Below are 14,451 nucleotides of genomic sequence, written 5' to 3' on the forward strand. Positions count from 1 at the left end.
AAGTCGTCCAGTAGTGATGATGTCATCAGCTCCCAGAGTTCTGCTGTCATCGCGCGCGCACGCACAAACACACACACACACACACACACACACACACACACACACACAGACACACACACACACACACACACAAGCTCGCACACACGGGTCCAGATGCTATGGTTATAGAAAGTGGGTCATATTTATATGATGTAATAATATTTCTATTGAAAGGCTGCCATGAAGTAAAGTGTGTGTAATGAATGGTTGTCATTAACACTGAGGTAAGATGTTTAGCTAACGCTCCCATACACAGTGGCTCACACAGTGGTGGACGGTAACAAAGTAGCCTACAGTATATTTACTTGAGTACTGTATTTAAATATAGTTTTGTTCAGTACGTGTACTATTCTTGAGTACTTACGACTTTCAGTCCAGTACATTTCAATAACAAATATTGTACTATTGACATCACTAGAAAGTTTCACGAAGATGATGACGATGATGATGATGAATAGCTTTATTTCGAATCATCTTTAATTGGGGGGGGGGGGGGTCGTGGTCAACGCATCTCTGTGACAGTCTGTGTGAAACTGTTCTTCCATAGAGTTAAAAATAATAGAGAGGGCACCGGATATCCCCTCCCATCCACTTGCATTGAGTTGCTCACCCAGCGCATGAGGCGAAATCCCCCCTTCTTCCGGGTTGGAAAGTGTGATGGGCGTAGCCTATTTGGGGCCACTGTGACACGTTCTGCGTCACAGAAGTGGCGCGTTTTACGTCACAGAGGTGCGCGGCCCCGTGCGCAAGCTTGTGCGCAAGCTCGTGAGTCGAGCCCATTGGCCGTTTTAAGCTGCAGTACCTATGAATGGCCAGCATGTCCAATGCGCTTCAATGCAACCACTGGGTTCTGGGGGCTTGGTTCTTCCACACCACGTAGGTCCCTGTATGCATGACAGCAAGTGTTAACCGGGCTCCCCCCAGGAGAGTAGGAGGTACTTGTGCATGTTAGTAGGTTAGGTTATGACCTTTAGTGCTGTGCTGGTTTATATCGTTGCTGTCGGCTGGAAACCTTGTACGTCCAACAACATTCCTAGTTTGTTATTATAAAAAAAAGAACACTAAAATCGTAAAAAAATGGCGATCTACAAGCACACAACGGGTGGCGTCGTAGATCGCCTATTTTCACTACTTGTGTGCGAGATTCTTGCGTGATGAAGTAGGACCTTAATTTCAGTGGTGTAAAGTAACTGAGTACATTTACTTAAGTACTGTACTTAAGTAAATTTTGAGGTGTTTGTACTTTACTTGAGTATTTCCAATTTCCAATACTTTTACTTCTACTCCACTACATCTCAGAAGCAAATGTTGTACTTTTACTCCACTACAATGACTTGAAAACTTTAGTTACTAGTTACTTTTCAGATATAAATTATTACATTATAAATCATACATTAACCACTTTAGCCCTATTTTATACCTAGGCTATTTGAAAATAGCCGATCTACAAGCTCACAACACGTCGCATCGCATCGCATCGCGACGCGTTGTGAGCTTGTAGATCAGCTATTTTCAAATATTTTAGTACTTTTACTTTTGCTACTTTAAGTACATTTTGATACCAATACTTTTGTACTTTTACTCAAGTACATTTTTAATTCTGGACTTTTACTGGTAACAGAGTACTTCTACATTGCAGTATTGATACTTTTACATAAGTAAAACATTTGAGTACTTTTTCCACCACTGCTTAATTTACGTAGAAACATAAAAAGTTGAAATACGGTGACGTGAGGTTTCTGCCCGACGGCAAAGATATCCATGGTTTTGAGAGTAGAAGGTTGTGTTCATGTTAGTAGGTTAAGGTTGTGACCTTTCTGGGCTGGTTTCTATCCATGGAGTTTAGGTGCGTTCAACGATGGAGGTTGTTCTTGAAATGTGTTACGTCAGCCTGTAAGAACTTTTCCATGTGTGATCTCCAGCCCCATAGGTCTGTGTGTGTGTGTGTGTGTGTGTGTGTGTGTGTGTGTGTGTGTGTGTGTGTGTGTGTGTGTGTGTGTGTGTGTGTGTGTGTGTGTGTGTGTGTGTGTGTGTGTGTGTGTCTGAATTACCCAACATTACATTAGCCACTTGAACACGCAGCATCCATATGCTGTGGGGAACATTAGCCAAAAAATTGTCGATCTACAAACTTGCAACATGCCGCGTTGTGAGCTTGTAGATCGGCTATTTTTAGCGAATAGATTCAGTGTAGACGGAAAACAACTACCCATTCGGTTGCATCAGAAAACATGCACACACACACACACACACACACACACACACACACACACACACACACACACACACACACACACACACACACACACACACACACACACACTCACATATTTGCCTGCTTATGGCAGTCCATGGTTATAGAAGATGACTTCATATCTCCCAGAGCGGTGCAGGGGGTTTTCAGTGCTTTAGTCAGTTCTTGTGAGTCACCTCTATACTGCCTGGTACACTGCTGCTGCCGTGGTTGTTTGCGATCAAAGTTTACGTTGATAAAGACTCTTGATCTTAGGTGAGTAAATGCGGTGGAGGCAACAATGTTTGGAAGTACAGTAGCACTGATGTCACAGTTGCCTGAGAGGATTGAAGTGCAAAATGTAGGCATTTAGCCGACACTCTTATCCAGAGTGACTTTACAAGTGCAAAATCGGAGTAAGTAGCATGAACCTTAGTCAACAAACAACAATGTAAAAAGTCACACAATTACACTGCAAAGAGAACAATGCAGTTCTTCAAAGAAACTAGAATACCAGGTAAACAATGAACCTATAGCATCGGTCTAAACTAACAACAATGCTATCTAAATAACATGCTTAACTTAATATGCGGTCAAGCTAAAAATAGTTAAATCTAAGTGACGTAACATCTGTGAATAATTAACACACACATTAAATCAACATGTTGAGTGTTAGGAAGGACTTTTGGATGCACTGTTTGTTGTGTTGTATTCTACTGTTCCTTATGTGTTCTAACAAGATGTGAAAATAAATGTCCCTCTGGGACAATAAAGTCTATTTAATAGTACAACTATAACAATGTGACAAGAAGGGATACGAGGAAAGAGTTGCCCTACAAAGCCAAAGTGCAGTTACTACGAAAAATGGGTTTAAAAGTGATTCAACTGGTCAGGCAAAGGAGATATGGGCATATAAGTGATATTACACTAATTGTATATCTGTTTTTCAGGTAATTGTCCCCCCCCCCCCCCCCCCCCCCAAATCACAAATGCTAATTTGACCTTTGGGATACACAAATAAGTCGGTGTGTCCATAAACGCATTCTGGAGCCATGACACTAGTGCGACGGACCACTGTTTCAAAGCAACATTTCTCTCATAACCAGGGCCGAATTATGGTTGGCGGGACAATCTCCCCGGATATCCCCGCTCCGCTGGGGCCCCCCTGTCCCTTCTACTAACTATGCCCCCCCCGCACGCCTGTCGGCAGGCCTGATTATAGGCCTAAAACCTTTTCGGAATACTGGGACATCAGAATAATGGGCCGCCGGACAAATCAACAGCCCATTGAACAGCACGCAGTCATCTGCATATTGGAGTTCAGCTGGGGGAATGGAGGCGCCGGGTGTTGGACTCAGGTGTTGACGGAGTCAAATGAATGATGACTCCGTCTTTGCTTTGTCGGGTGGAAACCTCATACAGTATGTCCAAAACTTTTACTTTTCAGATTAAAAAAAAAAACAGCAAAAGTAGCAGATCCGCAAGCTCAAAACGCGTCGCTTCGCGCCGCATTTTGAGCCGCATTTCGAGCTTGCGGATCTGCCACTTTTTGATGCTTTTGACGCTGTAGGACGATCAAGTAGGGCACTAATTTACGAAAAAACACAAAACATGTGGAGATAAGAGGTTTCTGCCCGACAGCGACGAGATGTTTGTGGGAGATGAGGGTGACATGCTGTCTCGTTCCAGTCCAGTTTGGACGTAGAAGAGGGCAGACTGGTGTCGACGTATTTGAACCCCACTCGCATACCATCACCACAATGGACAGGGAATGGGAATGGACAGGAATTTGGGTGGGACCCCAAATCACGCGCGCGCACACACACGCGCCAAAAGCCAATAATGTGTCAGAGGAAACAAGAAAAAGAGGGGAGAGGAGAAGAGAGGAAAGACAGATAGTGATTCTCTCTGTGCGTGTGCGTGTGCGTGTGTGTGTGTGTGTCTTAGTGTGTGCGTGTGCGTGTGCGTGTGCGTGTGTGTGTGTGTGTTAGCTCGCTCGCTGCATGTTGGACATGCAAAAGTATTCGCATTCCTGTCCGTTTCTCAATCTTTCTTCATTCTTCTTTCTTCCAAAAAGGCAAGGGATGACTCTGACCTTTAGCGGAGTATCAGAAGATGTCTCTGGTCTTCCTCTAACCGTGTCTCTGTTTTCTTTTCTCCCTGTCCAGAGTGAAGCCTTTGACATCTATACTCTCTACTGCATGAACTACCCCAAGTAAGTCTGCACGCACGCACGCACACACACACACACACGCACACGCACACGCACACACACACACACACACACACACACACACACACACACACACAAGCACGCACACACGTACGTACATGCACGCATGCACGTACATACACAGCTGGTAGCAACATTATGAAGTAAAATTATTGTCCTTCAAGCTTCCACAATTCCATTGAGAGACAAGATGTATTTATTCTTTCAGGAAGTCAAGATGACAGAAAACCGCTAAACGTTTCACTAGAATGGAATAGAATGGAATAGAATGGAATAGAATGGAATAGAATAGAATGTAAGATCTTAGTTTATGTGGTTGGTTTACCCTTTTCACATATGAACATGGAACATGGAAAATGTCCAGGGAATCAGGTTTGGACATTGTCCAGTGTTGGCTTTTCACACACACATACAGTACCACGCAACAGGAGAATGTCCTTTTCGGATGCCCTCACATGGTATCTGGGGTAGACGCACTGTCACGCACACGTCAGCTACTCCCACGTACCAGTGTGGGGGAGATGCAAGGATCAAATGTCATATTTTTCTGTTCATTTCCTTCCACAGAACATGACAGATGTGCAAATACAATGTGAAATATGTTTAGGAATTGAAGTGCTCGATATGAAGTCTCCCATTGAGCCTCCCATGTACAACAAACTGACTATAACGACTGTAAAACCATTATTGAATATTTGTAAGTGTACTTCACACAATACATTTTATTCATAAAAATAGAAATGAAGAGTATTCATCTTAAACGTGCAACTACTAATAACTACGTTCGAACTTCCGTGGTCAATAGCGAAGCGTTGTTAAAATACAAACGACACCTCTACACAACCACATTTTCATCAAAACCAGCCTTCCTCTGAGCGAGGCTGGAAAAATACCATTGGTCTCTCTGCACAGACGAGGGCGCAGCGACCGTCTGAAATAATTAGGCCGTATCTCGTTACGTTCCTACGGCAGGAATGAGGTGTTGTTTGTGGTGTGACAGGAGTTTAAATCGTTCAATGTTTCCAACTCAAACGCTAATAAAAAAAATTGCCGAATGAATGAATGAATAGTGATCTTTCTTTTCCAAACACATCGAGGAGGCTTGGGAGACTTCTCTCGCCTCGATAATGGAAGCATCAATAACGCGTCCACTCGCTCATGTAAATTCACCGGAATATCACCGCGTCCATTCACACGTTGAGCTGTTTGAGCCGAGTCGGACATTAGACTAACTTAGCCCATTAAAACCGGGAAAGCGATCTGTGTCATTTTATACTTTGGCTATTAAAAAATAGCAGATATACAAGCTCATAGAGCGTCACTTTGTGCCGCGTTATGAGTTTGTAGATCTGCTATTTTAGATTTTTTTTGCAAATCTTTGAATATATACATTTTTTAAAGCTGACAAGCTACGGGCCTCCTTGATATGAAAAAGTTTGAAAACCACCGATATAGCAACATACGTTTTTCAGAAAACTGATTTAGAAGACATTTGTAGAATCGGCCTCAGGTCTTAATGGGTTAATTCAAGGGAGCTCACGGGGTAAGGTCCATTACATGTCAGGTCCGTCCTACAGTATACTGAGTGAGACATTTGTGTTTCATACATACAGCCCCACCGTCTAAAAAGTCTGGAAAAGTTCCCTGTTACGGTGCATGTGTGAAAGGCATTTATGATACCTACCATATGATACATATGGAGGAAATTGGCTGGATGTCAAAGCTCTCTCTCTCTGTGTGTGTGTGTGTGTGTGTGTGTGTGTGTGTGTGTGTGTGTGTGTGTGTGTGTGTGTGTGTGTGTGTGTGTGTGTGTGTGTGTGTGTGTGTGTGTGTGTGTGTGTGTGTGTGTGTGTGTGTGTGTACTCGCGCAAACGCGCCCGTGAGTATGTGTGTGTGTGTGTGTGTGTGTGTGTGTGTGTGTGTGTGTGTGTGTGTGTGTGTGTGTGTGTGTGTGTGTGTGTGTGTGTGTGTGTGTGTGCGTGCGTGCGTGCGTGCGTGCGTGCGTGCGTGCGTGCGTGCGTGCACGTAAGCAAATTTGGATTTTTCCCTGAAACTATAGCTTGCTTCTGTGTCATTGAGTCATTTGTACTGAATGTGCACGTTGTGCAGTACATGCAGGTGTGTGTGTGTGTGTGTGTGTGTGTGTGTGTGTGTGTGTGTGTGTGTGTGTGTGTGTGTGTGTGTGTGTGTGTGTGTGTGTGTGTGTGTGTGTGTGTGTGTGTGCTTGCGCGCGCACACGTGCATGCTTGCGTGCGTGCTGTATATGTCTTCATTCCTTCCTATGTCAGTCACAGTCCATAAGCAGTCCTCTTAAAGGGCCATTAACCTCACATCAACAAAAGTAGGTCAAATACTTTCTGCTTTCTCTTGTTTCCAACATTCTAACAGTGTGTGTCAATGTTACCACGCTGCTGCCACCTTTCCTTCACCACTCTCAACCTGGAGGCCCTACTTTAGGCATGTCGTTATATACTGTAGGCGGAAGTGTAAAAAAGTTCAAATCCTACCAAAACTGTGCAAAATCTGTGTCCGTCCGTCCGTCCGTCCGTCCGTCCGTCCGTCTGTCTCGTCTGTCTCGTCTGTCTCGTCTGTCTGACTGTCTGACTGTCTGACCGAGCGACCAAGGGAGGGTGGTGCCCGGTGTGGCGGTGTCATTGAGTTGGTCGGATAGCGGTTGTCCAGAACCGCTGATCCGACCGACGTGCCCATATATAGGCATAATGGAGATGCAAAAATGTCACAATTTCAGCAAATTTCAAGAAATTCAAAAACGTTCAAAAACTATCCTTAAGTTATTTATTTTGGGCCAAAATTGCAGACCCACAAGCTCACAATGTGTCGTATGGCATCACGTCATTCCCACCAGTGCATGATGAAGTACTGTATAACATATACACAGTGGTTCTCAAACTTTTTCAGGTCAAGGACCCCCAAATTGACACTAATTAGCCCGCGGACCCCCATTTCAAAAGATATGCCAGGGACCCCCATAAGAGAAGATTTTTTACGGCTCTAGCAGTGATTCTCAACCATTTTAATTTCAAGGACCCCCAGTTTGACATGCATTAGGCTACAGACCCCCATTTAATGGCATTTCTATCACTTGGACCGCAATTTATATTGTAAAATCTATGTCAATTTAACTCTGAGAGTGTACAAATGGAACCAAATGGACCCTAACGGGTCCATCCATTTGTACACTCTCAGAGTTACAGACCCATAAGGGTCCATTTGGTGCCTAATCTATCATTTAGCTGGGGACCCCCTGGAACTCCCTCAAGGACCCCTGGGGGTCCCCGGACCCCACTTTGAGAACCAATGGCTTAACCACTTAAAGCTCTCAAGTTCATGTGTTGTGAGCTTGCAGACCGGCAATTTTTGTTGAATATTGTCTCCAGAATAGGTCTGCTATGGTTCATGTGGTTAAGTGGTGCCATGTTCAAGGTCCGCCTTTGAAATGCATTGCACTGGCTGAAGTTGTACTTGAAAAGCTCCCATGGTTGAATTTGTACAATTCTAATAAAGGGATACACTGAATCAGATAGGCAGAAACCTGAATACACTGAAGCCCACAGTGCAGTGCTGTGGCCACTCAGCGCTATTGCACTTAAGACAATGTTTTGGGCGTACAGGCTAACATTTAACCACTTAAACCCTACCATCCCTATAGACAAACACTATGTGAACATTCAGTGAAAATAGCAGATCGGCACATTTTTCAGCGAAGATATTTGGTTTAGACGGAAAAAGGGAGGTGGACCAAGTACGGACCCGTGGGGGACGCTGGCCGATGACGTATAAAGGGTTTAAGTTTGTTAACGTAAACTCTGATGCAGCACTAGCTTCTCTGAATGTGTTCGTCTCGATCCCGCACCGTTCGTCCGCAAACAGCTTGTCTTGACATTCGAGTAAATGTCCTGCACTTGGTGTTGTATTGTCCGGCTGGCTTTGGCTGGCCGGTGTTCTGTGGGAAAAAAGGAAGAGTGAGAGAAAGACTTCGTAGCTGCTGTGATATTCAATTGCAGAGTCATCCCAGCTGTGCAACATGTGGAACATCCCCTCCTCTCATCTATACCTCTCTCTCCTCATCCCCCTCTCATCTCATCAATCTACTGATATCCACTAAAATGGCTAGCATAGATTTTGATGTTTCTCACTGTGACGCTGTTTCTGTGTGTGTGCGTGCGTGCGTGCGTGTGTGTGTGTGTGTGTGTGTGTGTAGCTCCGTAGCAATCCTGAAGGACTGTATGAAGGACGAGGGTCTGGTCAGGTTCTTCCAGGAGAGAAAGATGACCCTCAGCCATTCACTGCCCCTGGAGGCCTACCTGCTCAAACCTGTCCAACGCATCCTCAAATACCACCTACTGCTGCAGGTGACCCTACGGAATTAACACATCCATTTTGCTCCTTATTTCCCCGTTTAACAGAGGCAGGGCAGGGCATGTCCGTCGGGATGCTTTGCGAGGCATGCCGTAGAGAAGTGGTAAAACACATACAGCAGTGATCCGTGGTGTTATGGGTTAACACAACAGCAACAAAGACACATGGTTCACAGTTCACACAGACACAAATGCGGCCGCGCAAATGTGTTACACAGATGCATGAACGCAAACACGTTCACGTCTCACACAAAAACAGAACTTGCACGTTAACATGTGAGAGCAGAAAATCTTACAAAACATTTTCTTATCGTGTAATCATGAGTTGTCCAAGCAATTTAAAAAAGAAACAAAAATGCACACGAAATGATACTGTGTCCGTATTGCTGTTCTGCTTACAGCATAAGCAAACCAAGAGTATTATTAGATATTACATACATAGTATTACATATTACTTTATGTGTAATAAAAAATATGATGTGGCGAGTGTGAGTGGGATCCCACCTTCTGCCTGATGCCTTATGTTCATGTTTTAACCCATTAAGACCTGGAACTGTGTCATTTTTAGATTTGAGCTAAAGAAGCATTCTTTTACACTTTGGGCTATTCAAAAATAGCAGATATACAAGCTCATAGCACGGCACCGAGTGCCGCGCTATGAGCTTGTAGATCTGCTATTTTTTTTAAATCGTGAAAATGTGTGCAAATCTTTGAATACAACATTTTTAACTCAAATCGTTGCTTCTGGGGGGTTCGTGGAACAAAATATTTTGATGGGGGTCCGCGGCCAAATACATATCATTTTGGGGGTCCTTGACATGAAAAAGTTTGAGCACCACTGATATAGAAACATACGTTTTTCAGAAAACTGTTGAGCTTTAGGAGACATGTAGAATCGGCTTCAGGTCTCAATGGGTTAATATGAGGATATTTATACATAAAGGGGTTTTGCATTAATGTTTCGATGCAGCTTTCTAAAGTGTCACATTATCAAGAATGCTGTCTTTTTCTTGTGACACAGGAGCTGTCCAAGCACTTTGACAAGAGCGACCCGGGCTACGAGGTGGTGGAGGACGCCATCATCACCATGACGGCGGTGGCCTGGTACATCAACGACATGAAGAGGAAGCAGGAGCACGCCGTCAGACTGCAGGTACGCTCATCGCCTAGTGATATCGACCTATCTTCATGGTTTCGTTTCAGGATCAGGGTCCACTTGCAAAGTGTTCACAGCCACACCCACCTGACCACTTAACACGGCCGCCAAAAAACCTTTCGGCTGCCGTGTTAAGTGGCCAGATGGTCAATCGATCGATTGTGTTCCAGCCAGTTTACTTCAAGCTCCTGACCCCAAGTTTGGAACCACTGTACTAAGGAGAGATGTGCTCCCTAGCATCCTTAATATGGGCCGAACATGTCGGTGAAAATAGCAGATCTACAAGGCCATAACGTATCACAATGCGAGGCTTTGTGTGCTTCCTGGATTGGCTATTTACGCAATTTTTTAACAGTTAACCTCCAATTCAAATCATGTTAAAATGCTCTTTGCCAAATAGAACAGCGGAGGGCGCTCTTCTATGGAGTCATATATAGGTCAGTGGTTTGGACGGCACAGCTGGTTCATGGAGTCTATAAGGAAGGAAGTTAGGAAGAGGAACATTTTATTCAATCATATTTTCCCCTCAAAAGCACATTCAGAGGTAATGGACAGAAATTATCCTAATGATCTGTTCGAGGTCGTCTTCTATTTCCTCCAGTAATGACAGCATGATAGATGAGTTGAACCTCATCACTGGCATGGGAAACACAGTAACTCTCTGGAATGTAGCCTGCTCTCCTTCCTGCAAAGTCACTGCAACTCTTCCTTAATCACCATACCACACATCTCAAGTCCACCACCATGTGTTCCCACCCAGGGTTTGATTTGTGAAAGAAAACCAAGGGGACATTTTCTTCACCATTTAAGCCCTACATTTCATTTGACACATTTTGAAAATCTTAAAGACGGGGTGCCGTCATTTTCAGTGATCCCCCCCCCCTAAAACATAATCATCAGGTATTATGGTTATACTAGGAGGAAGATTTGTTTTCAAAAAAGTGTACAGAAAGTGTTAAAATTATGTTTTTGTGTGGACACGCCTCCAGTTCATAAAGTATACCTGGTTCTCACCTTAGCACCTCCTCCACCACCTTAGCACCACCCACCTGTCCTAGTCCCTCCTCCTCCTCATGCCCACACCTGTTGTGTTATGATAATGAGGGGGAGGGTATATTTTTACTGTGTCATTAAATGGCTGTTTTTCTATTGACACGTTTGACCCTCAAGGTTTCAGCCTCCAGGAAAAAACTCAAAATAGTCAGAGAAGACATAAAACACCATAAAAACACCACCAGGGGGCTTAATGAAGTTATATCAACCTCATAGACACATGAAAAACAGAAAAAGTGCAAAACCATTTGACAAATTTTGAAAATTTGCCCAAAGTCTGGGCCACCGGGCAAATAGTGATATTATCAACCACAAAATATCAATCATGTCATAGAGTCTCTACTTCATGAAAGAAAATGCAATTATTTAATTCAGATCGACCAGAAGCAGGGATCCAAATGAACAATAAAGGCAGCCTCACACGCTCAACGCTGCGCACAAATCTGATTGTTTTTATTGCAAGCTTTCGGTCATAGACCTCCTCCAGGCATTACTTCCATCTTCTACCTGAAGAAGGGATAAAACATATCCCCACCGGCCATAAAAATGAATGCCCAGTGGGGGGATATTAAAAGCAGAGACATCGATCCACCATCCCCTCAGCAAATCCAACCTCATGGGTTCTCTTCTCATACAGGTAGTGGTGCCCCAAACTGTTTTTTCTTTGCCAAAATAGCAGATCTACAAGATCACAAGATGTTGTGAGTAGAGCTGCAATTTCCGTTCTTTATAAAAAATACTTTTTCAAAATGTTTGAAAAAGTTTTAGACACTGAGATCAGGATGAAAGCAAGTTATGATGTTTAACCACTTGAACCCCAGCATCCATATACTGGGCCAAACATTAGCCCAAAATTGCAAATTTACAAGCTCACATACGCGTTATGACGCATTGTGAGCTTGTAGATCTGCTGTTTTTGGTGAGATTTGGTGTAGACGGGGGGGAAAAAAAGCAGTTCAAGTACAGAGCCAACTCAAGGTCCAGTTTAGTAAGTCTAGAGAGGGTTCATGTGGTTAAAATGTGGGACTACCTTCAAACAGACAAGGCCTCACGCCCCCCCTTTGATCTTTGGCGCCCCCCCAAGGAGGGCGCCGACCACAGGTTCGGAAACACTAATGTCCACATGTTGTCTTCATGAGGGGAGCATTCCTACACGTACATGATGCTGCGTGAACACCTGGACACACGTGCACACACGTGCACACACGTGCACACAGGCACGTCTCAGCTCATTTCATTGCTTCCTGTCCGTCCAACACCAGTGAGTGGAAAGTGAACTAAGTACATTTACTCAAGTATGTGTGTCTACATTTTTAGGTGTTACACACTAAATAGACATGGTGCACAATTTGTGTTTAAGTTGTGGTTATGGTGTGTGTTTGGTTGATATGCAGATATGCAGTGTGTACTAGTAATATAGCAAATACTATTTACTTCAGTTCATGCTTAATGAATGAAAATATGTTTTGTTATCTAAACATTTGACCTCTTCTTTTTTTACCCTTGTGGAACCGAAACGGGTAATCAATAAGAACTGTAACCGATAAGCAGAATCGGAAGATAAGACATGTAAATGTATTGATCCCACAGGGGAAATGCAGTCGCCAAAGGCAGCACAGCCGCTAAGATACAGTTACGGAAAATGTTGAGGGTGCAGCCGATGCATTTCGGCACCGTTTTAGCAGTACTCCAATGGAACAATGTTTCGCCGCTGTTACTTGCAATAGCACAAGTAGCACAAGTAGCAGATCTACACGCGTTTACTTTTGCTACTTTTGAATTTGAATCCTGAAAAGTAAGTAAACGTTTTGGACAGCCAACAGCGACGCAATACGAAAGGCACAGCACACAGTTAGTTGCCAGATAGTGTCTATACTACTCTCTCTCTCTCTCTCTCATGTTGTGCTCGGTGGTGAAACACGCGCATCATTTGCGTTAGAAAATTGCTCCTCAAATCGATGATTATTTTGTCCTCGTGACATTCCATCATATCCAGCTGTGTTGTTATGTAACAGCAGTCATACAGATATGCAGCCTGCGGCGGCTATACCTGTTAACTAAACACACACACACACACACACACACACACACACACACACACACACACACACACACACACACACACACACACACACACACACACACACACACACACACACACACACACACACACACACACACACACAGCAGTCAGAGATATGCAGCCTGCGGCAGGTGTAGCTGCTGTCTGTCATTTAAAACATAATACACAATCTGTCATTAAACTGCTCAATTATAGAGCTCTATGGTGAACTGGAATCCCAGTGTGTGTGTGTGTGTGTGTACGTGCGCGCGCGTGCACGTATACGTACGTGTGTGCGTGTGTCAACTATATCAATACAACAGAGACACAAACTGTACTTGAAAACATGACTAATAACAAAAATCTTATATCTGCTGCGTGAAGTTCAACAATGTGCAAACAGCAGCAAGATTAGTGAGCTGTTGTGACAGGAGAAGGCTGTCCAATGGAATAACACCACAAGACTACTAATTATACAGTATAGAATTGGTTCTCAAAGTGGGGTCCGGGGACCCCCAGGGTTCCTTGGAATATAGCGTCATTTAGTTAATAACCACGTTTTATACTTGTTATTCTGGCTATTAAAAAATTGCGGATTTACAAGCTCATAGCACGGCACCGAGTGCCGCACTACGAGCTTGTAGATCTGCTATTTTTGAAAAAATCCCTGGCACAAAATATTTTTTAGATGGGTGGGTCCACAGCCAAATACATCTTTACAATCTTTTTTTTTTTTTTTACATAATCATCAAGGTTGTAGATCTGATACTTTTGCTGTTTTTGAATTTGAATCAGTTGTGTGAGGTTTCCATCCGACAGAGACGGTTTGCTTGAGTGCTGCACTTAAAAGACCGCTTCACCCGTTTTCAACTTATGTTCATAATTATCATAGTTCCATATTCATGTTCATTATAAGATGGCACAGTTTCTGTCTACTCGCTCTGTGTCTCAGAGGAGGGCTGTGGACAGTTCAGAAACCTGCCTGCCAGTGACATCATCGGTATTGTGTTTGGTGTTCAGGACCATAGGGAAAGGGGCCCGGGGGCGGGGCTAATTTACACCAACAAACGACAAGGACCCTTTGCCGATTTCCAATGATGTGAAACACAACCATGTACGACAAGTGGTTCAACAGTTATGAAATATCAAACATCTATCATTCATAATGAACAACAGAGACTCTCTACCGATTCCAATGAGGACAATAACAGTAACTAATAACTAATAATACTAATAATTATTATTATTATTAATTATTAATACTACTACTACTACTACTACTACTACTACTACTAC

The 14,451-nt window shown here is 43.6% G+C and overlaps 1 protein-coding gene across 1 annotated transcript in view; it reads left to right on the top strand.

The window, feature by feature from the left end:
* Window positions 1–14,451, top strand: part of plekhg2 (pleckstrin homology domain containing, family G (with RhoGef domain) member 2) — a 129,129-nt gene that overhangs the window by 79,234 nt on the left and 35,444 nt on the right. Inside the window, exons 8-10 of the mRNA XM_080429111.1 lie at window positions 4,441–4,487; window positions 8,728–8,878; window positions 9,906–10,037. Of these exons, the coding sequence (XP_080285237.1) occupies window positions 4,441–4,487; window positions 8,728–8,878; window positions 9,906–10,037 (330 nt within the window). The remainder of the gene's footprint in view (window positions 1–4,440; window positions 4,488–8,727; window positions 8,879–9,905; window positions 10,038–14,451) is intronic.

Source organism: Gymnoscopelus braueri (genome assembly GCF_963280865.1).
Source record: "Gymnoscopelus braueri genome assembly, chromosome: 5".
Lineage (NCBI taxonomy): Eukaryota > Metazoa > Chordata > Actinopteri > Myctophiformes > Myctophidae > Gymnoscopelus > Gymnoscopelus braueri.